Genomic DNA, 23,071 nt, shown 5'->3' on the forward strand with positions numbered 1-23,071 from the left:
CCTCATCCATAACAGATCTGCTTAAGCAGTGTGCTGAGAGATTAGTAAAAGAAAGGGTTCACTTTAACAAATTCTGAAGATATTTAAAAGTAAATTGAGGGAAAATTTAGTAATAGCATTTCTTTTACATCTCTAAAGTCCCAGTGAAAAGTGAGAGCACTGAAAATATAACCGGGGGAAGCCATAGCAAAAACTGTTTCAGTTAAATCAAACTATCTAAAATGGTAATCTTGATGGAGAAGCAAGTTGGCCTGACCACAGTAATAAACTTTGGTTTTTTAATGTGTGAAGTGCCTGTGGTAGAATGATGCTTATTAAAAAGGTCGGAAGCAGTTTAACTAATGACATAAGTCAGTGAAATTTTCTTTAATAGATTGGTGCAGCTCCCTGTCCCTTTGCAGTAGTGTGTCTGTATGAAGGTGTATGAACTTTCTAGGCACTTCTAGCAGTCCTGACTATAACACAGAGTAACTAAACCCAGAAGGATGAGCAAAGCAAAAGTGTGTCATGACAAGACTAATGAATTGAGACCTTTCTTTGTCTGAAGAATGGAGGAGTAGGTAGGTGAATTAGCTAGTGTGTTGCCTCTTATTACATGACATTTCAAACTTAAGGGGTACGTCACAAATAGACTTACCATATTCTTTGCTGTATTTTTATGCTCTGTTGACTCTTGATTGCAGAATTTAGATACATAGTTGAGGCACGGTCCATTAAAACATTGCTCATTAGCTCTCCAGAAACATTTAATTTAAACATTTAACCCTTTGTCCAGATTAGTTAATTTCTTCTAAAAGAAAAATTACAGACTAGGTTTTCTTTTGAAATTTATGCTGGACTTAAAAATTAGGTTTATAATCTTACTCGTGGGCAGAGATTTGACTCCTGGATCTATTATATATCAAAAAAATGAAGAGGAATTGTCCTAATATATTGCTAGAAATTACAAGATTGCAATGACATGATATTTTGATTTCTGCAGAGGACTTTAGACCACCTTGCTGAAAATCTTGTTCTTCATCTGATCAGTGTTCTTGTCATGTGAAATAAGAAAAGGCTATTAATATGTTTTAAAATGTCTGTTAAACAACGGTTTTCTGCATAAATATCTTCCAGAGATTTTAATGTAATTAAATGTCTTTTTGTCTTACAGTTCTGATCTGCTTTCTTAATTGAGCTGCACTGAGTGGCTGGAGTGAACATTCAATAATGAGTGGTGCAGCACTGGGCCTTGAGATAGTATTTGTCTTTTTTCTGGCCTTATTCCTACTTCATCGGTATGGAGACTTCAAGAAACAGCATAGGCTGGTGATCATAGCAACGTTATTGGCTTGGTATCTCTGCTTTCTTATTGTATTTATACTGCCTCTGGATGTCAGTACGGTAAGAAACTTCTGAGATTTTCTGCTTAGTTGTGTAAATTGTGTATGGTATTTTTTTAAAATCATAATTTCAAAAGACAGTATCTTAAACAGCAAGTAAATTTTCCAGGTAGCGTGTTATTAAACTCAACACTTATTACCTTTTTGCGTGGCAGTGTCTGTTTACTGTTAATTTTAGATTTTGTTGATCTCATCAGATAACAAATCTATTTTAAATGTTTTAAAATTTCATTGTTTATGTGCAACTTTTTTAAAAATCTGTTTGGGCAAATAAAAACACTTTCAGTTTTTTACTTACTTGTCCTGCAGATTGCATGTTGTTTTGAGGGTTTATTAGTATAATTGCTCCCAAATGTAAACCTAGAGTACAGGAAATGTCTTTAAAAATGGGACTTACTATTTTAAAATAAATATTATACCTTTTTTGTCACTGATATAAAATTAATTGTCTTTTAGACTATTTATAATCGGTGCAAACTTGCTGTTAACTCCAGCCCTGTGGAAAGTAATGGCTCTTATGTTACTCTTGCTCCAAGGTACGAGCTATGTTTTCTTCAGTAGACTATTATTAAATAAGTATTTTATGATTATATTTTTGTCAAATGGTAGGAGTGTACTGTGTTTTTAAGATTAGTATACAAGTGTTGCTTGTGTGATATGACATTTGAAGATTACAAGCATACAGGAAGGTGAGGGAAGAGGTGAAGAAAAGGGCATCTGCATCTATTGATAGTAATTATACAGTAGTTCTAAGTGATTACCTAAATATTCTTTTTTTCTTTCTTTTTTTTTTTTTTTAAATTTCATGATAGATTTCTTCTATTTTGTTGTTAAAGCAATAGGAATAAGTTTTTCAAGCAATCTCTGTTATCTGTGAGGAGAGGCCTTGGTGAATGCTTGTCTTCCCTTCACAATTTTAAAGACTTTACACCTGAAAATCTATTTTTATACCATATGAATAAAATTAGTAGGCTTGTCTTGTATATAAGCAGCATATCTAATTGCTTATTATAGTGGAATGTATATAGTAATTTGAGTTATATGAAATTTGCTAAGTTCTATCAAAGTAATGACTGCCTGCTCACTGTGTTCTGGCAGGAAGGAAGTAATCCCTAACATGGTGAACACAGGCCCTTCCCGTAGCTGCTCCTTCTTTAGCGTCCATTGGCTATTTCCATGTCTTGTAGATTTGTGCAGGGTAGTTATTGGTGAGATGATCAGAGCATTTAAGATGTCAGCTGATAACGTCCATGCAAAGTATTGCCAGTTTTGGTGCCCCAAAGCAGACGCAATCTGGAGGTGGTATATCCATGGAAGAGCAGGGAAATGGCAAATGTAGTGACCCAACATTGTACCCTTTATTTAAGACCACCTAGTGTACACTAATTAAAAATAGTTAGGTAAATACACAATTTGAAAACTGTTCAATAGCCTTTGAATTTACCTGTAGTTTCAGACCATGCTGATGGATGTTATACTGTAGTATACGACTTAAGTATATCAAATAGAGATACCAACTTAAGTAGTAATTGAGCAGATACTGTGTTGGTGCAACTCATATCGTAAAACTTTGTTTGAAACCTTCAGTCACGCTACCTATCATTCTGTGGTAATTTGGTATGTTTGAAAATATTTAGGCTGTGTGCATAAAAGCTCACAACTCAGGCTTAACTAGTTTGACTCTGGAAAACACCAATTATTTCTCAATAGATACTCCTATTAAATTGACTGCATTGCCCCTTGACTCACCATTGCTTCATTACCCAGACAGGTGTGGGGAGAAACCCTGAAGTGTCATAGTGTGGGTGGCCACTTTGTCTTTTGCTCTTCTTTCGCTAAAAATTCTGGTCTTCTGAAGCAAACACTACCTGTCAGAAGAGTATTTGCTTGACAAATCGAAGTATATGTAAGCCTGACTAAGTCCAGCTGGGTGACAGAAGAAACAACCAATACACTTTTTTTTACCACTAAATGCTCTAGGTAGTAGAGCTTCGTGATGGGGTCCCTAGATATTTTTTTAAAAACCTGCTGAACTAACTGAAGTTGGATGGTCTTGTCTACAGGAATGTTTTTATTTTGCTTGAAGAAAGTACTTCCTGCCCAGAAAGAAAATTTGTAACCTAAAATTGCTGAGTTGCTTATTTCTCTTTAGTCTTTGAGATACTGTTTTTTTTTCTCTGAGAAAGCTGTCCTTTCCAGATGTGTTATTTGCAGTGACGGGAATAATAAATACTTTTTAAGTGGTGATTCAGCTTATTTTCTTCTGAGATGTCTGATGGTTGACTGTGTACTCAAATAATAGTGTATTGCTTCTATGCGATTTTCGAAGACCTTTCTAGAGAGGGGAATTTATAGAAAATGGTTTTGTACTCTTGGCCCTACAACTAACAATAAGCTTCTTTACATTGTTACAGCAAGCAAAAATGTTTCAAACCATGGAGTTATATTCCCAATGGAATTATGCCAATTTTCTGGCGTGTTGTATATTGGACGTCACAGTTTTTAACATGGTAAGTAGGGCAAAAGAATATTACAAAGACTATGATATAGGTATAATTTCTAAGTGCAACATCTTAACAGTCATAGCATACTCTTTAAGCATATATATCGCTATTCCACAGAGCTGTCTAATCATATATATTATTTGCTAGCAGTGACATTTCTCTAATAATTACTGTACTACATTTGGCATACTTTTTTTTTCTCCTTTTCAGGTGGCAGTCATTTACTCTTGGTTCACTTTTATAGTTGAAACTGAGTAATTTACATGTTTAGGGATAGATTGTCTGAAAAAAAAAAGTTTTAGGCAACCAGACACCAAAATAATTCCATGAATAAGTTGTGTAATTTTTGAAGTAATATTGTAAATTATTTGTTTTTATTTGATATAATATATAAAGCTATAGGTATAGCTACAGCAAACAGATGGATGTGTGGTTTCTGATCAACCTATCATCAATAATTATTTTTGTAGCTCAGTCAAGAATATCAGGGCTGGTAGTGAAACAGATTTTTCATAGTAAAGCTAACTGTATTATTTTTGCCTGCAGCTTGTGTGAGGTTTACTGTCAGACCAGTACCTATAGAATAAAAACATATAACCAGCTAATCTGTTAGAAGCTTGGCATTCTTTAGCTTAAATACCCCTGTCTGATATCCTGCTGCTGCTAAACTACCTTTTTTTTTTTTTTTTTTTTAATTGGTTGGCTGATGTGGTTTGGTTTTGTTTGTTTTCCTCTTAGGATTCTGCTACCTTTCATGCAGTCATATGCTAGATCAGGAGGTTTCTCCATTACTGGAAAGATTAAAACTGCACTGATTGAGAATGCAATCTATTATGGCACTTACTTGCTGATTTTTGGAGCATTTTTAATATATGTGGCTGTAAACCCAAACTTCAATTTACAATGGTAAGAATAATGTAAGCACTTCCATGAGTTCTTATGAATTTGTCACAAGTAATCTCTTGTGTATATGAAATGGGTCTATTTTAAAGAACAATTTTAGTTGATCTGATTTTTGCTAAGCAGTCGTATTGTTTTGTTAAGTTTTTTTGATGGAAAGGGTTTTTTTGACTATTTATAGAAATTTATCTTTTGCTTTTTTCTGATTTTGATACAGCAGAGGAATCCTTTTATATTTGCAATGGGTTCATTTTACTCCTTATGAATGCATTTGCAAAGTTAGTGCAGAAACTTTCTCAGTGTTTTCAGAATAACATCTTTCAAAACATCTATGTCAATATTTCCTGTGTAGCTCTTCTGTCTACTGTAGTTTCTATTTAAAGGCAATAAGGTAAATTAAAATAATTGGTATTTATAACATTGCTAATGGTCTTCCATACTAGATAAAGTAGTAAACACTGTCCTGTAATGCCTAGTTGCTTTTAACTTCCACTTCTGAGTTCAAATCCTGGATTCTGACAGTGTTTCTTCTAGTGACTGCCATTATGGTGTTTTGACCTCACTGTCAGTAAGTTTACTAAATTCACGTTGTTTCCTGAAGGAACATAATCCTTTGAGAACAAACATTTTTTTCTTCCCTCCAGAGGGGGCAGAAACATGGGAGATACGGAAAAATAGTGACAGCTTTAAACATGGCCAAGTAGCAGACTGGCCCTAGGCAAGAATTACAGATGATACTGTTTCTGTAAACTTGAAAGCTATATTGGTGCATAGATACTTCAACGTTGCTTTCTTGCAGGTAGGGTAAGAGAATGTTGTTTCTTTGTTTTTTCTTTTTTGTTTTTGCTATTGTTTTTTTCCTTAGGAACCAACTTCAAACTATTGGGATAGCTGCTGCAAACACATGGGGTCTCTTTCTACTTGTGTTGCTTTTGGGTTATGGTTTGGTGGAAATTCCCCGTTCTCACTGGAATGGGGCCAAGAGGGGTTATCTACTCATGAAGACCTATTTCAAAGCTGCCAAACTGATGACTGAAAAAGCAGATGCAGAGGAGAATTTAGAGGACATTATGGAGGTAGGTAACTAGTTTTCGCTATGAAATAAGTGAAAGCTGCTCTTAAATCATCTCTGAATTTCCTGGTGTTGGGCACTTCTGGCAAGAAAATGTAAGTAGTGTGAACTTAACTGTGGAATATCAGTAAATTAAGAAAATTGTCATACTGTGCCACTTGGTGACGCTTGATCCTATGTAAAAGTCAAAAGAGGAATAGTCCCTGATGTGAAGAACTTGGTAACTTGATAGCCATTATTTGTTGGTTTTATTCTTTTATGGACCCTTCTGCAGTAATATTGGTCACTGATGAATAACATTCCAGATTGAACTTGAAAATACAGTGTACAGATGTTTCACTAGTGTTCATGCAAATTGTGTATGTCTGCTTTTATGCTTTGCTCCCAGTACATTTCTGGAATCTTGAGAAGGGTTTTCAAGTTGCATTTGAAGGATGTTGTTGTGTGCCTTTTGAGAAGAGAATATGTAGGTCATTGTTTTTTTCAAGGAGTTTCTTTTGAGACCGTGTTTATTGTTGTTTGTGAGAGAGCAGTAGGCTCTAGTGTAGTTCAAGAATAGAATGACAATCCAACCCATTGAACAAGCTATTCCGTGTTCTACTGTTCTGATACCATGGCTTAAATTACACTTCTGAAGAGTAATTACACTTCTGAAGGGTAGGGTGGTAACTTCTTCTGTGATACATTGACGTAAAATCACAGTAGAATCTTCATACTTCAGTAATAGCATCTTGAAGAAATTGCTGAAAACATCTAAGTGGGACATAGCCGCAAAACTTAGTAGAAAATGAGCAGGAAAAACTTATTTTAGCAGAATAGAACTTAGAATAGAACAGAAAAGAATAGAATATTTCGGTTGGAGGGAACCTACAATGATCATCTAGTCCAACAGCCTGACCACTTCAGGGCTGACCAAAAGCTAAAGCAAGTTCTTAAGAGCACTGTCCAAATGCCTGGGGAGGAAAGTGCTGATCTCTTCGTATAGACTGGTTTGGATTGGAAGGGGCCTTTAAAAATCATCGAAGTCCAGCCCCCCGACCGAGGGCAGGGACACCTTCCACTAGATCAGATGACACCAGGCTTTGTGGTGTGGTCAACACGCTGGAGGGAACGGATGCCATCTTTGATTAGTACCTGTGTGAAAGAGCAGGAACGGGTAGTAGACTGAAGGTTGGACTAAGCTCTTAGTGGTGATGTCCCTAATTTGGGTCTGTCACTGTCCACTCAGTGGACTCGCGATGGTTCTTTTGATGTGATCTCGAAGTGCCAAATTAAGGCGACCACGCCAAAGAGGTTTGCTACGATCAAACCGTGAAACTTTGTTTGCCTGTAAAGCAGCGTGCAATGGGTAAAGAGGGTGAAAGGAAAGGAGAAAGTAAAGTGAGAAGAGGAAAGAGGTCGATAGCTACCACCGTGGCTCCAAGGCGTCCCGATGGTCCCAGGTCCAGGCAGCGTCCTGCCGGTCCTAACGATTGTCGTGATCCTTGGTGGGGAAAGCTTCCAAAGTTCGGGTGCTGAGGAGCCCTTTTGTGTGCCAAGGGGCACCCCTTGCTCCTCCTCTGCATCTCCAGCTCTTCTTGGCTCCATCGATGCTGATCAGTCTTTCTTGATAACGGTTCTCGGGCTCATCCCTGGCACCGGAGAACGACACAGCACTCTCTAGCCAAAACAGAGCCGTCCTGCCTGCGCAAGGCTCCCTCTTTCGGCTGTTCTCTCCCCCACAAGGTTTCTAGAAGGGAGAAGCAGAGAGCAGCATCTCTATCCTTTTGCTGTTTCCGGCCAGATGCGGCTCTCGTCCTTGCTCTGCCCTGGGCACAATGACCTTACAAGCCTGGCGTTCCATTCCCAGGATCAGCAGCTGCGTCTCAGGCAGGCCGCTGCAGACTCATGTCAAGATGTTAGCCGAACTTTTGGGGTAATTTATGGTCCATGTCCCTGATGACAAGGTTGAGATGTCTGTTTTCGGACTGACTCTTACAGGGTCCCAGGGAGGCAGCAAACTTCCTTGAAAAGAGGGTTTTGTACTACTCTGCTGGTTTGTAGTAGATTGTCCTTAAGTTAAGATTGTGAGGTTGTAGTATGCAACATGAAATACATTGTTAATGCATGATGAAACCTTGTTTTGAGTTTTGGCACTTCACTTTTCTTTTTTCCATTTTTTTTTTCTTTCAGTCTAGAAACAATAGCACTATACCTTAGAAATCTTAGCCGATACTTTGTTTTCAGCCTTCATAGGAACACTGCATACCTTTACTTAAAAATTCTTAAGGATGCCACTGCTGACGCTGAGAACCTGATTGTAAATAGTGTGATTTGCTGCTGTTTCAAATAAATCACAAGATTTTAGCTCTCACCCACTTTAGTTTAGGCTTTAATTTTCTTCCTTTATCAGAGCTTCTGAAAACACAAGGAACTGTAGTACTGGAGGAGGCTTCTGCATTTTTTATTTTTCTCAAGTCCACTGCTGTATTTGACGAGGCTGAATATGTTATGATTGACCCTTACAGATAGTCTTGTGGGATTTTGTTTGGTTTTTTTCATAATCCCACTACATAACGAAAAATTCTTTGCCGCTGACTAATTGGATCTCTTGTGATTGGATCTCTTGTGATCATTCCATCAGGAGATTCAGAGGGAATCCAGAATTATCAACAGTCATCTGTTAGAACAGCCTTTTTTATGTTGAACGACTGTCTGTATCCATTTAGCCTTTCTTCTCACATTAAACAGATACAATTCTTCTGTCTGCCTAATCATCCTATTTGACAAGATTTCTAAGCCTTTACAATTATTTCAGTCCTCCAGACTCCAGAACTTTTGTCTTTTGAAGTGCTGTTTGTAACAACAATAAAAAAGCATCAAAAGGTTATCTGTGGATTGCGGTAGGATGAAGAACAAAATTTAGTTCTCACTAAGCCTGATAAACTGATACAGCCAGTTCTGACAGAACTTACCTAGCTGTTAGGTAGTGTCTTTTTGTTACTGATAAATGCCAGATTATCTCAGAAATGAGCTATATGGAGATAAATGTGAGGAGGATATAAAATGAAGAGGCATAAAATATTTATCAAGCTGCTTAAAGTAATGAAAGTGAAACTAAATGAAGTAAGATAGAAACTCCTCATTTTTACCCATAACTAAAACAAGAAAGTATTTTCCATTTCAACATTCATGCATAGAAACCAGTCCTTCACACATGCACAGAGTCATGTTTGCACACTGACATTGTTTTGGTTTGTTTTTTCTAAATACATGTATGTTCTTTATAAATACTTCAGTTATTTATTGAATGTCTGGTAAAGCTGTGGCTTTTAGGAAGTTCTATTGTTTTTAAGCTCTGATGGTTATCTTTTCCATTGGGAGGGTTGGAACTCTATCTGACCCTGAAAAAATTTTAATCTATTTAACATAATAAAACAATTCTGTATTTTTTTTCCTCAACAGGAAGTCCGTAAAGTAAGTGAGAGTATCAAGTATAACCACCCTTTGAGAAAATGTGTTGATACAATACTGAAGAAGGTAACAAATTGCTCATCTTCAGCCTTAATTGTTCAATTGGGAGGGGGGTGCTTCCTGCACTTGCTGGATACTTCTACATTATTTTCTTTTCCACTTAACACAAAATCTTTAACTGGCACCTTATGAGTTTCTGAAAAGACTTTGATTTGACATATGTGGTATTTTAGAAACAGAAAAATCTATGCTTAGAGCTTTTCAGTTGCATGAAATGCCCCACGTATTTACAAATAATTAACAAAGAGCCCTTGCTATTCCTTTGTCTTCCAGTTAATTTTCCCTTTTCCTTCCAGTGTCCTACTGAGTACCAGGAAAGAATGGGTAGGAATATGGACGATTACGAAGATTTTGATGAAAGACAGAACAATTATCCAAGCGAAAAAAGTTTGGTCAAACTTCACAAGCAGGTATATTAATAAATGAGAGAATGCCTTACTTATGCTAATGTAATGAGAAGCAATGCTGGTCAAACAAAGATTTTTCAATGCACTTTACCTGAATCGCTGAGTGTAGTGGGTTTGGGGATTGCTACTTAACAGAAATTCTTCTCAGTGAAAGGAAACATAGAAGTGTAATATCCCAAGTGATGTTGAGAACAAATTTCTGGCTGCACAGAAAGGGTACTTGTTGCGTTATAGGTTGACAGTGTTTTAACTGTCTGTGAGTAAGCCTTGTAATGATTGATTGACAGTGCATTCTAAAAAAGAAATTGTAATAAAAGCTTGGTATTCACTAAGATGCAAAAGTAAAGTGGTATGTTGGAAAAAGTAAGCCATTACTGTTATAGATGGATTGTCATGAACTGCAAAACTCAGGAATCATGTATGTAGTCCTCCTATGATTTCTATATTTAGAGAATTAACTACTTGCTTTTGTGTGTATACAGAATTAATCTTTGCAATTCTGTAATGCAGACATTTTTAAGGGATTTTGCAAGGCTTTTATCTCCTTTTCAAGAAATAAGTGTGTTGTAACCATAATTTCTTGTAATTTATTGTAGGTAATCTATTCGGTACAGAGGCATCGTCGTACACAGGTCCAGTGGCAAATTCTGTTAGAACAAGCATTTTACCTAGAAGATGTGGCAAAAAATGAAACCAGTGCAACTCGACAGTTTGTTCATACCTTTCATTCCCAGGAACCAGAGAATAAAATTATACAGTATTTCTACACACCAACTGTTGGTAAGTGCTGTCATGCAGATTTTGAATATGTAAAGGAGTAACTGGTGCTGTTTTGTAAGAAGAACTGATTGTTTCATGTAAAAAGTTCAGTTACTGTAGAGGAAAGTGAATGTGCATCTTAATGCATTTATGTAGTGGAGTAGCCATCAGGTGTTGATTTATGCTCTTGACCATAAGCTTAGTTTTTTTTTTACAGATTTAATAGCAGTTACATGTTGTAGTAGCAATAGCAAACTTCAAAGCCTTAGAAGAAAAATAGGAACTTTAAGGTGTTGGATCATGGCTACCTTCTGTATTTGTGGAGTATTGAGTGGCACCACTCTTCCAGTAAGGCAAGGAAGAAAGGGCTCTTTGTTGATTGTGTACCAAACATTAGGAGATGCAGCTGTTTGTGCACCTTTTCAGGAAGTGTCTTCTAATCATGTTTTAACTTCTAACTTGTTGTGCACTAGCAATGAGTTATTTCTAGGGTAGGACAATATAATTTTACAGCTTAAGTTTTTTTTTTTTCTGAGAGGGTAACAGATGAACAAACAAAAAGTGGATCACCCAAGTATCTGGGCCAAAAGTGAAGGGTTCTGCTCTACACACCCCACACCCCCAATCCATTAGCAGCATTTGCCTCCTAAATCTCACCCTGTTTTCCCTAGTTGTGCATATGATTCTTTAGGGCTGAGCCAGATCTCTAGGCATTGGAGAAGCCCTGAAATTTTGTGACCTCACATATTCCAGCCTTCATTTTAAGGCATGCGTGCAAGAAGTTCATAACAGTTTTTGTGACGGAGTTCCTTTTCTGGTTCTGTAATTTTCATTAACCCACTCCGGATGTTTGTGTGTTTGTTTTTTCCAGAGTGGTACTGGGAATGTCTTCTACGACCATGGTTTTACAGGGTGCTTGCAGTTGTTCTGGCCACGTTCTCTGTAATTGTTGTGTGGTCAGAGTGCACGTTTTTCAGCACAAAACCAGTTTTATCGCTATTTGCAGTTTTCATACAACTGGCCGAAAAGACATATAATTATATATACATAGAGGTAAGTTTGAGATAATCACTCCACAAAAATATTTTCAGCTAGATTTTTATTACAATAGTAGACCATGTTGATTTAAAAGTAAGTCTCTAATCTGTCAACTTTCAGAAGGTCTCTGAAATATATAATACTGAACTTTCTTTCTGTGGAGGCAGTCTGCCTTTTGCCACTTCTTACAACTCTGCAATATGAGGTGAAGGTGTGATCCAGTTGAGCTGAATATCATGTGTAGAGTAATTTGTGAAACATTAACTTGGAGCTTCGTTGATTAGACTTTGTGTCTAGTCAGCCATGTGTGTGACCTCTATTTCGTAAACAGGAATTTGCTGCTGACCAGAAATCCAGTCATGGGAGGGCTAGCATATGCATGCACAAATTTATCAGTAAAAGAACTGAGATGAAAAATTCAGTATACTAACAAAATAGGTTGAATTGAAAACACTTGTTTTTATCACTTTTTGTGGGAAGAAATGTCAAATCAGTCATAGTAATTATTGAGACAATTACAGCAATTTCATGTGCATAACAGGGAGAAGTAAGATAAATGTTCCTAGGGTCAATTGTGTTAGCATATATGAAGTGCAGAATGTTACAAGTATCATTCTCAGTTTAAAGTCGTAAAGAAAAGTTGTGAGACTCTTCTTAGAGCTGGTGTCCCATCTCGAAATGAAAAATTAGACTGCAGTCAGCCTGTTGTATGCACAGACTATGTGCTGAATGCATTTCAAAGCTTTAGTGGAGTTCTACATTCAAACAACGTTTTTTTTTTATTCCCCAGATGGCCTGTTTTCTTACCATCTTTTTCCTAAGTATCTGTGTTTACTCTACTGTCTTCAGGATCCGTGTATTTAACTATTATTACTTAGCTTCACATCATCAGACAGATGCATACAGTCTCCTTTTCAGTGGCATGTGAGTATGTGGAATATATTTTGCAGATTTTCTGTCAAATGCGTGGTTGAAAATGTCCATGAAAGTTTCGTTTCTATTCTTTCGTTTATAATCATATGGGTATAAATCCTAATAAGCTGTACATCATTGTGTGGTATATCCAGTTATGGCTTCTTAATATTTTTAGTGCAAGAAATTGTTTTAAGTGCTGTGGCCTCTTGCATTTGTGCAGGTTATTTTGCCGCCTTACTCCACCATTATGCTTGAACTTTTTGGGCTTGACCCATATGGATGCAACAATCTCTCACAAAAACACTCAGCCAACTGCTTATACGTCTGTAAGTACAGAAAATGTGGTTTTAAGACTTCTATGTGGTTTGGAGAATAGGCAAAATGTTTTTAAAGACTTACGAGTATAAACTTCAAATATTCAATCTTTTCACTGGTGTTAAACAGGGTAGAAATACTTATTTGTAGCCCAGGAGTCTGGTAATGATTGCTAGGAGTTATCAATAGCTCAGATTTTCTGATCTTTTTATCCTAAGAAAGTAAAGTATTATGTTGAAGAATTCAGACTGTTCTTCACTTCTTACTAGCTTTAGCTTCCACTGGCTTTAGCACGTGGGATATCTTTATAAATTGGGAGTGAACCTAGCTTGCCACGAAAACCAGTGCATTTAGTTTTACTGAACAACCAGTTTCTGTAGGACAGCAAGTTATATCTTTATTGTTAGCAAGTAGTTTCTTAGTGTTGTCCAGAGACTCCTGTCACAGCAGATGAAAAGATCCACCAGATTTGAACTGATTCTGGGTTAGGTGAGACAAGAAGGTATAGCATCTTAGAAACCTCGAAGTGGACACACTGTAAGAAGCGGCCTTTATATCTGGCTATTTTGGGTCAACTGTCTGAATCAGAGCTGTGGTGATAATACTTGTCTGTGTTTCAGTAACTGTAAAGGATTTTTTGTTTGTGTGTTGTGGACTGAAAACAGTGAGATGGCACAATCTTTATGAATATATGTAGAATATATCTGATGAGAGCTTGTTCTTGTGGATTTTTTTTCCAGATAATGGGATCCATGAGAGTGCTGTCCTTCATTGCAGATGGATTCTATATATATTACCCAATGCTTGTTGTCATTCTCTGTATTGCCACATACTTCAGGTAAGTGATTTGCAAGGCTGATCCTCTGTGTCTCTTTACATTAATAATACTAGTTTCAGCAATCAGGAGGAGATTCTCTTCTCCTTTTCCAGCAGTTGAGTTGTGTTATATTAATAAAATTTGTGACATTAATAAAAATTCAAAACCTAAACAATAAATTGCCATTTATATATGTGAAATGTGTGCATTTTAAGAATATCAATTGTATTAACATGTAACGGAGTTGTGGGGTTTCTTCCCCGTTAAACTTTATTCCTGGATTCTGAGGTCTGATCTGTTCAAACTTTCAAATCTGTTCAAACAACCATTTAGATTCTGCTTTTAAGTTTAAAATTACCATGAGGAAGCTATGTTTTCAGTAAGGTTTTCTAATAAACCAAGAAGCATTAGCAGAAACTTCAGGTAATGAACTTTCTAACAGACTCATAACAAATTTCTGATCCCTGACCAGACTTCACCTTAAAAGCATAGTGGTTTAAATAATTTGATCTTGTTTCCCTAAGCCACTGTTTGTTGCAGGCTGGAAAGGTAACTGCAGAAAATAGTTGCAAAAAAAACCCAAACAGGAAAGCAAATGACAAAAAACCAGTTTGTGTGACTGCTTGTCCATGATGATCCTGGGTCTTGAATGCCATAGTGAAAAGGAAGGAAAGATGCTTTGCATAAACTTTAATGCCCTCTAATAATTCAGATACATGCAAAACTGAATGATTAATTAAAATCTATCAAGGAAAGCTGTCTCCTTTGTTTAATTTAGTACTCTTCAAGTTCAGATAGTATAGGAAAAAGAAATTTTCAGCATAAATACACCATGAAGCCAAGTTTGAGCTGGATATTGATGTTCCAGTTTGGAGCAAGGAAACCAGTAACAAAATCGGCAGTTGTGTTTTCTGGTGTGAAGTTGAAAAGGTCAGAGTGATTTCATGCTATTTAGTTCAGGACTAGCTTGAGAAAGATGGAGCAAGCTTATTATCTGACTGCTGCCTAATGGTATTCAAAATGACAGCCAGAATCCTTACATCCCTACAGCCATTTCTCCTGAGTGAAACCTGAGATGAAGGTGACTTTCCTATGTTATTACTGTTTCAAAAACACAGAAATCATAATAGGCAGAATTTATATAGCGATTGTCTTCTGGCAAAGAAGAGTCAATGAGATATCATAGATAAAAATTCTGTTATATCTGAGAACATTTCAAGCAATTGTCTTAAATCATTTGCACTACTTTCAGACTATGAACAGTTTTATCTCTCTATTTGAACAAGATTATTCCATCACTTTCAGTTGGATTTAGGAATGTGTCACTGTTTTAAATTTTCTGATTTCTCAGCTAGGGTAATAATCTGTCTTTTCTTCTATATTGCTTTTTTACTTGATTTGTCTGTAAATTTCTGAATAATTTGTTTTACATTTTGCATTGTAATATATCTAAACTATTCCATTGTAAATTAACAAAGGAAATTGCTTCTCCTTCTGCTTTTACCAGTTTAGGAACTCGTTGTTTGAACCTTTTGGGATTCCAGCAGTTCATGGGGGATAGTGAAATGACCTCTGATTTGATTGATGAAGGGAAAGAACTAATCAGAAGAGGTAAGTTAGGTCCTCTATCCTAGTCTTCCTACAAAATATGGTATGTTGTTGCATTAAACATGTCTGAAATTTGCACAAAAAAAAGCATATAGCTTATCAATATTTTGAAAACTGTACTGAGGCAGTTTACTGCACAAAATGCGATAGACTTAGAGCATTGTGGTTGCTGTATGTAAACAGTGCTCGACTTCATTGACATCTTAAGCGAAGTATCAGTTTTACTCATCCAGTATCTGAATTTTAGGTATTTCTAAATGTTTTACAGTTCCTTTAAGTGGTGCTTCTCTGAAGTCATTGCTGATCTAATAATACCTGAGCAGGGGCTTGTGTAATCTAACATAAAGGATAGTTAGCACTTAAATTGTCTTTATCATCAACAAACTCATTTTAATCTTTCTTTGTGTAAGTGTGTTGATTGAGCTGCCCAAATTCTGTCATTTCCTTTAGGACTTTTCGTTGTTTCAACTAGCCTTGTTTTACCACAGAAAGCGTGTTCTGTAGAGCTGCAATTATTTGCTGGTTTGGCGAGCTTTTTGATTTTTTTAAAAGTTAATTTTTATTGAAAGTGTTTCTTGAAAGTTGTGAGAAGTTGTTCTGACTCTCGAGTGAATGTTTAGAAATTAAAATATCTGGATACAATGTTATATTATGGAATACTTTTATTTTCCTTTCATAGTTTATGAAAAACGAAACTAAGATTTACTTAGAGTAGTAGTATTTCTCTTTTTTTGAAGAAGGAGAAATGTCTGTCATTCCCTTAAACAAGAGGTTACTATTTCTTTGATACTGTGATGTTACACTTCCAGCTTAATAGCAGATATGGACATAAACTGTTTGGGTCATACTTTGGGCCTCACGGAACTTCAGCAAGATTTTGATTCAGTAATTCTCAAGTTTCTTCTTAATGTCATACTTTTCCCAACTATTTCCAAGGGGTTCATTTTTTTTCTTTGCTACCTGATATCCAAATTTTATGCCTTGACCCAAGATCGTCGTGATGAATTTATTTTAATAGGAAACTCCGTAATAATAGACAAGCAGCTTTGTCTTTTGTTTTTATTTAATTATGTGAGCCATCTATTTCAATAAGAATCTTTGCTAGTTAACTTTGGATTTTCATCGTTTGTTTGAAAAAGAAATAATGGTAATGATTTTTCTTGTATGGAGCTCAGACAATTTTTTTTTTTTTTAATAGAGAAAAGAAAACGACAAAGGCAGGAAGAAGGTGAAAACAGAAGAAGGGTATGAGATTATTTTAGCTAATTATAATATTAACACATTACAATGTCTGATAGGATTCACCATTGCTATTTAATTCAGTATGATCTATTTCACAAAACAAATAAGTCCCCAATGATTAGTTATATCAGTTTAATCTTGCAGAATAGTCTTGGGGGGGGGGGGGGGGGAATTTACATTTTAATTTTAAAGATTAAAAGGGCAATTGCGTTTGCACTACTTGCACGCTTTTGTTCCTCAGTGTGCTGTGAGAAAGGTTTGTGCCAATAGGTGTAACAAGCATTAAAAAGGGTCCTGATTTCTAGGATGCAGAATAATCTGAAATGGCTTATTATCAGTCTCCTATGTTGATACTGCTCTGCTTGAAATAACTGCAGTTGCAGTGTTGTTGTATTCACTGAAACGGGACTGTATGCTCCTGCCAAACTTACCCATTGCATTGTGTGCTTATTGGAAAGTAATCACAGAATCACAGGATGTTAGGGGTTGGAAGGGACCTTGAAAGACCGCCTAGTCCAAGCCCCCTGCCAGAGCAGAACCACCTAGAGTAGGTCACCGAGGAACGCGTCCAGGTGGGTTTGGAATGTCTCCAGAGAAGGAGACTCCACAACCTCTCTGGGCAGCCTGTTCCAGGGCTCTGTCACCCTCACAGTGAAAAAGTTTTTCCTTATGTTAATGTGGAACCTCCTGTGCTTCAGCTTGCACCCATTGCCACTTGTCCTGTTGTTGGCCATCACCGAGAAGAGCCCGGCTCCACCCTCCTGACTCTCGCCCTTTACGTATTTCTAAACACTAATGAGGTCACCCCTCAGTCTCCTCTTCCCCAAGCTGAAGAGCCCCAGCCCCCTCAACCTTTCATCAGAAGGGAGATGTTCCACCCCCTTCATCCCCTTTGTGGCTCTGCGCTGGACTCTTTCAAGCAGTTCCCCGTCCTTCTTGACCTGAGGGGCCCAGAACTGCACACACTATTCCAGGTGCGGTCTCACCAGGGCAGAGGAGAGGGGCAGGAGAACCTCTCTCTACCTACTGATCACACCCCTTCTAATACACCCCAGGAAGCCATTGGCCTTCTTGGCTACGAGGGCACCTTGCTGGCTCATGGCCACCCTGCTGTCCACCAGGACCCCCAGGTCCCTTTCCCCTCCGCTACACTCAACTGGCACAGATTTTTTTTTTTTCCAGTGGAAGGAATTGCATGTAAGACAGCGTTAATACTGTTACCACCAAGTAACAAACAGAGCGTTTGATTCACATATTTGATCATACTTTGAGTGCATAGTGAATTGAAAGATTTGTGAAGGTGGTCAGTCTGAATAGAAAATAATTCAGGCAGCTTCATTTTAAGGAGCTTCAGTTAACTATAGCTTTTGTTTTTCATTATAACATTTGGAATTTAGTATGGAAAGTCACAATCAAAGAGATAAATTACAAAGATGCATGCAGAAAATGAACTGTCTAAAGGAAGGGAAAAATATTGTCTGCAGAAAGGTAAGATACTGGGACTAAAATCTGTTGGCTTTTGAAGCTCAGGTATACTGTAATTCTGGATGACAGCCAGTTCTGTATAGACCTTTCTTCTCATCTCTCCCCTCAGTCTTACAATTTTAGAACATGAACTTACTATGAAACAAAATAGTAGCAGATGCATGATGTTTAGTATACCCTGAAGTGATCTGACATTAAGTAACAATTTTAGTTCAACAGTAAGCTGAGTTTCAGCTGTTAACTATTTTTTGAGTTTGCGTTCAATACATAGCACATTCATTCTTGAAGCTTTGGGGCTTTTGAGAGTCTTACCTTTTACTGGATCGTGATTAAGTGTTTGATCCTTCTACAGTTTAGAACTGTAACATACGGCGTAAATTAGCACATTAACTTTGAGGATACCAGTTCCTACTAGTCCATAATCTGGGATCTAGATATGAATCTGAAACATATTAAAGTTATTGTAGCAATTGGAAAAGTTTCTGTTGAGACATGAAGTTGTCTTCTAATAAAAGCATGAGACATTTCCTTCTTTAATATTTCATTATATTTTATACTAAAATGTTTACATTTTACTAAAACGTGGTGGAATGGAAGGAAAACAGAACAAGGTTAGTAAACACGGCCTGTCCAAATGGGGGTTGGTGCTATCTGCATCTGGTTATTTTTGCATTCTACCACTAGATGGAAGTAGAAATCAGAAAAAGCAACATTCCCACCACAACTTAGAGCAGTTGCCTGAACTTTAAGTGCAGACTTAATGTGTAGTTTGTCCTCTGCAAGTGTTTTTTTCTAAAGAGCAGTTATGATAACCAGTTTAGTGAAGGGACATATGTTGAGTTTAAAACAAAACAAAAATTTCTACCGGTATCAAGATACTGAACAGAAGCATTTTCAAAGTATTACTTGCGTAGTCTGATTTTATTGACCAATTGCCTCTAAATTGTGGATCTGGAATATTTCTTGATCCTACATATGCTTTTGTTGTGTTGCTTTGTCCTCACAACTTATGTTTTCTTTTTTGGTCTTTTTTCTAGGAATGGAAGGAGCGGTATGGAAACAGAGACGATTCCACTAGAAACAGAGTTGTCCACACAGACCAAAAAGAATCCAGCTTCTCAGAGACCAATACTAATAGACGTAAGCTTTGTGGGTTTTGGGGGGAGTTTGTTTGATTTTGGTTTTTTAATATCTTGTCTGCACATCACTGGCTGTATGAGTAGCTTCAAATATATTCCTTTTTGTCTTAGATGATGTGCTGATATATTCTCTTCTGTGGCACAGTGCCATCTTGCCCATTAATGACACCTGAAAAGTGCTGTGTTTCTTCCCATTTTCAACACTTCAACTAGCTGAGGTTGGAGATACTGGCTAGTCTCGGTTATTTGGTCTTCTTGTGGGACTAATGATTCAATTAGAGCAGCAGTTGTCAATAAAGTGACTTTATTTAGGATATGTCTTGAAGGTGGGAGTTTTAAATCTTAAAATTTACCTCTTCTAGTTGCAAATTAACTCTCTCAGACTGGAATAATGGAATAATCAGGTAGAAGACCGACAAATATAATCCACTGACATACCACATGAGTGTATACATGTTCATTTAATAACATATGTTAGCAAAAACTTTTTTGTGGATGCTCTAAACTTCCAAAAAGTTAATTTGTCACAGTGTTAATGTTTTGTATGTATTTTATGTGCTTTTGTTAAGCTAACAACAAGAAATGAAACTAAAAAAAGAAGGAAAAAGGGAGGAGCAGGGAAGCTTTGAACATCATTTTGAGGCAACTCTGGTAGATTTTTTCCTCCTCTTTATGAAGTTTGAAACCCAGATTTTCAGTGGTAGACTAACTGAAATTACAGGAAATTATTTTTTTAATGTTAACCATAGGATTTGTAGCATTCCAACACCAAAACAATCTGTACATACTGGCCTAGTGAAGGTGACAGAGCGAACTGCAAACCAACTATATTTCATTAATTCATGAGGTTGCCTCTTTAAAAACAAAACCAAACCAAAAAAACCTCGAGCTAGCTTAGTTAAAGTGGGAAGTTGGGAAGATGAATAGATGATTAATTGATTCATTTAAAGTAAAGTTTGCATGTAACTTCTCATTTTCTTTGATCATTTGCAAAGTAGATCTCATCCTACTTGAGGAGCAAAAGAAAAGTTGTAGTCATATTGTTATGGAGATACAAAAATGAAATACTACAAGTCTGAGCATGTAGCCAGATTTGGTTTAATACTGAATCATCGCACTTACACTTTGGATGAGATACTAGCAAATTTGAAGTCTGATGTTTCCACACACTCCAAGGTGTTCCTAGAGCAAATGAGTGTCTTTCCTTCCTTTTACTTATTCAGCACTATCAAAGTATACCCGATCAAATGGTAGGACTGAAAGAGATAGAATAGAACTCCTCCAGGATGCAGAACCTTTGGATTTTAATGCAGACTCAATTAACGATGACCCTCTTGAATCGGACTCGGGAAGGTGAGGAATCTTCTGTGTTATTTACAATTAAAAGACAGTAATGTCTTCTGTTTTCTGACCTGTGACAGCTATATCACATGGTTTTGTAATAGTTTTGTAAACAAAATTTATCACCTAGCTCTTTTCCTTTCTTCTCCCCCATGATATGGGTATTGTTTTAAAACAAATTGAAACCTGAAAGGTTTTTTCAGGTTTTTTAGAAATATCTAAGTAAGATTTGAGTTGAGTATAATTTTATGTATTGATATAATCTGAAAAATACTGCATATAAAACCAGAAAACTGGAGAATGACCTACATATGTACAGTATAAGATTTTCTCTAATTTCCTACAAGGCTTTAGAAAGGTCACTTGATTTCCTTATGTAAAAACCATCATAAAGTGCTGCACGAAAGAAAACAGTATTACAGGACCAGTAGTTGCAGGAGTACAGCTGGGGATCAGATCTTTGAACTACTGGAGTAAATTAAAATCTGAACTAAATGAACAAAGTCACAGACTGCACAGTGTAGTTCTGTCTGTAATAGAGAATTCTGTGATTCTGTGGGTGTGACTGGCTACGACATCAAATTTCCTTAGTCATGAAATGGAGTATCTTATGTAACTGCTAAGTTCTGTTCATATTTAAGAAATAAGTAATGTATTTTATGGGTGCTTTTTTAATCTAGGTAGTTATGATGTAGAACCATTTAATGACAAATAATTTTAAATTCCATTGTAAAAAGCTATAGTTTACGTTATTTTTCAGCTAAAACTAGCATACCCAATCTAATAAAAATTCATAAATGGTTTCAGTTGACTAATATCTATGATGTCAGCAAATAAATGCCCATTCAAAAACATGCAAAGAATGCTGTTAAATGACAGTGCCAGGTTTTACAGATAGATTCAGCAGCGTTAGTTTAGATCAACAGTTAACTTTTTAGTCTAATGTTACCACATTTCAAAAGTTGATTCTTTTTAAGCACAAGAGTTTAAAGAGGAACTAGCCTAGCAGTTCTACAGCTATTGACTTCTATATATGTGAAAGGGACAATAGTCTGGAAAAATAGGAATATGCATATGTAATTCTTTTGGAACAAATACTTTTCAAGTACAGTGTCTGAAGTCTTCTAGCACCTATACAGACTTTGCAGAGTGGAATGTTCTGAACTTTTTCTTTAAAAAGAAAATCTAGAGCCACAGAGCTTAGTTGAGCTTTCCTCTGGTAACTTGCATTTCATTTCACAGAGATAATAAATCAAGAGTCATTGCATATGAAATTTCAGTTCACTTAATAGCTGATGTAACATTGATTTTTAGAACTATAGATCCTCCAATAGTTAAAAGCCTTCTAGGACAGTAAGAGCCCTAGGGACACTAGGTTCTGGCTTTGTGTCTGTTCAGGTTTTGGTAAGTACTGTAGAGAGAAAGTACATTGTGCTTGTATTGGAACTTGTTTGTGCTTTTAAAATGCTTTTAAAATATATTTGACCAACTATTTGTGAAGCTTCTTTTTTCCCACTAAGTATGCAGTCATTACCTTTGATACTCCATTTCTCCTAGGAATACCCAGTGAGATGTTCTGTTAGTTACCCAAATGACTTTTGAATGCTGTTGTTTGGTTTTGGTTTTGGTTGGGGGGTTTTGTTTGTTGTTTGTTTGGGTTTTTTTTTAAATAAAGAAAAAAGTTCTGTTCCACAAAAACATTCAACTTCTTTCCTTTGTATCAGGAAACGAAGTTCTTTAAGACTTCTGGTATTCCTATCACTGTTCTTCTTCTTGGTTCTGTGAGATTTAGTTTAATGACTGCCTATCAAATTCTCATGGAAACAGTAATTCAGCAGAATTTCAGATCCTGTAATTCACTGAGAGTTGAGGAGTAAGAGTGCAGCCAGAGTTATTTCATGGATACTTATTTTTCTGTTTCCTGTGATACTTTTTCATATTTAAAATTGGTTCTGCAGGTACCAGCCTGGTGGAAGATACCTGTCAATGTCTCGAAGCAAAATATTTGATGATGTCTAAACTCCTTGAAGTTATAGAAAATTCAGTGGAAACCTATTTCCTACTCATTGCTTGGAAAATACTGTGTTTATGATATATCACTGAACCAGAAAAGACCATTTTTGTCTCAGAATATGAAGGAACAACTATTTTGGAAATGCACCTGTATGATAACTTTACTACTTATGACAAGAATATGCTTCTTCTATTGTAGATATTGTTATGCATCAGTGTGGGCTTTTGTGTCATGACCAAAAGGAGAAAACTATTAATTAATTTAATAGAGGGTAAACTTCATAAATATACCTAGGGCTCAAGTTGAACTGTAGCATTGTAAGTTTTAGGAAGAGGATTTTTTTGGAGTGATTTTTTTTTTTATTTTATTTTGACAGATGCTGTGAGAGCATCGTAATGCATCCAAAGTGCAGTTATATCAATTACTATAGTAAACACTTTCTATGATTTTTCTATTTGAACTTTATGCCTAGTCTGAAATCTACTGAATTAAGTTAAGGCTTCTTTGAATCAGACCATGTATAAGCTGAAAGACTGAATGGCAGGCTGTTGTTTATAAAATCATAAAATACATTGTTCCAAAATTTAAAGGGTGTCTACAAAGAAGATGGAGACTCCCAT

General features: G+C 36.4%; 1 protein-coding gene across 1 annotated transcript; it reads left to right on the top strand.

The window, feature by feature from the left end:
- The first annotated feature begins 1,202 nt into the window (after nt 1-1,202).
- Nucleotides 1,203-22,471, top strand: LMBRD2 (LMBR1 domain containing 2). The gene is made up of 17 exons (XM_086479440.1): nt 1,203-1,383; nt 1,839-1,918; nt 3,797-3,892; nt 4,625-4,792; nt 5,652-5,862; nt 9,303-9,377; nt 9,668-9,781; nt 10,375-10,558; nt 11,409-11,590; nt 12,366-12,499; nt 12,711-12,816; nt 13,546-13,643; nt 15,130-15,233; nt 16,429-16,475; nt 18,995-19,097; nt 20,320-20,449; nt 22,396-22,471. The coding sequence occupies exons 1-17, from the start codon at nt 1,210-1,212 to the stop codon at nt 22,454-22,456; spliced, it is 2,067 nt and encodes a 688-aa protein (XP_086335566.1). The 5' UTR covers nt 1,203-1,209; the 3' UTR covers nt 22,457-22,471.
- The last annotated feature ends 600 nt before the right edge of the window (nt 22,472-23,071 follow it).

The sequence above is a fragment of the Leptosomus discolor genome, chromosome Z (genome assembly GCF_034619465.1).
Source record: "Leptosomus discolor isolate bLepDis1 chromosome Z, bLepDis1.hap2, whole genome shotgun sequence".
NCBI lineage: Eukaryota > Metazoa > Chordata > Aves > Leptosomiformes > Leptosomidae > Leptosomus > Leptosomus discolor.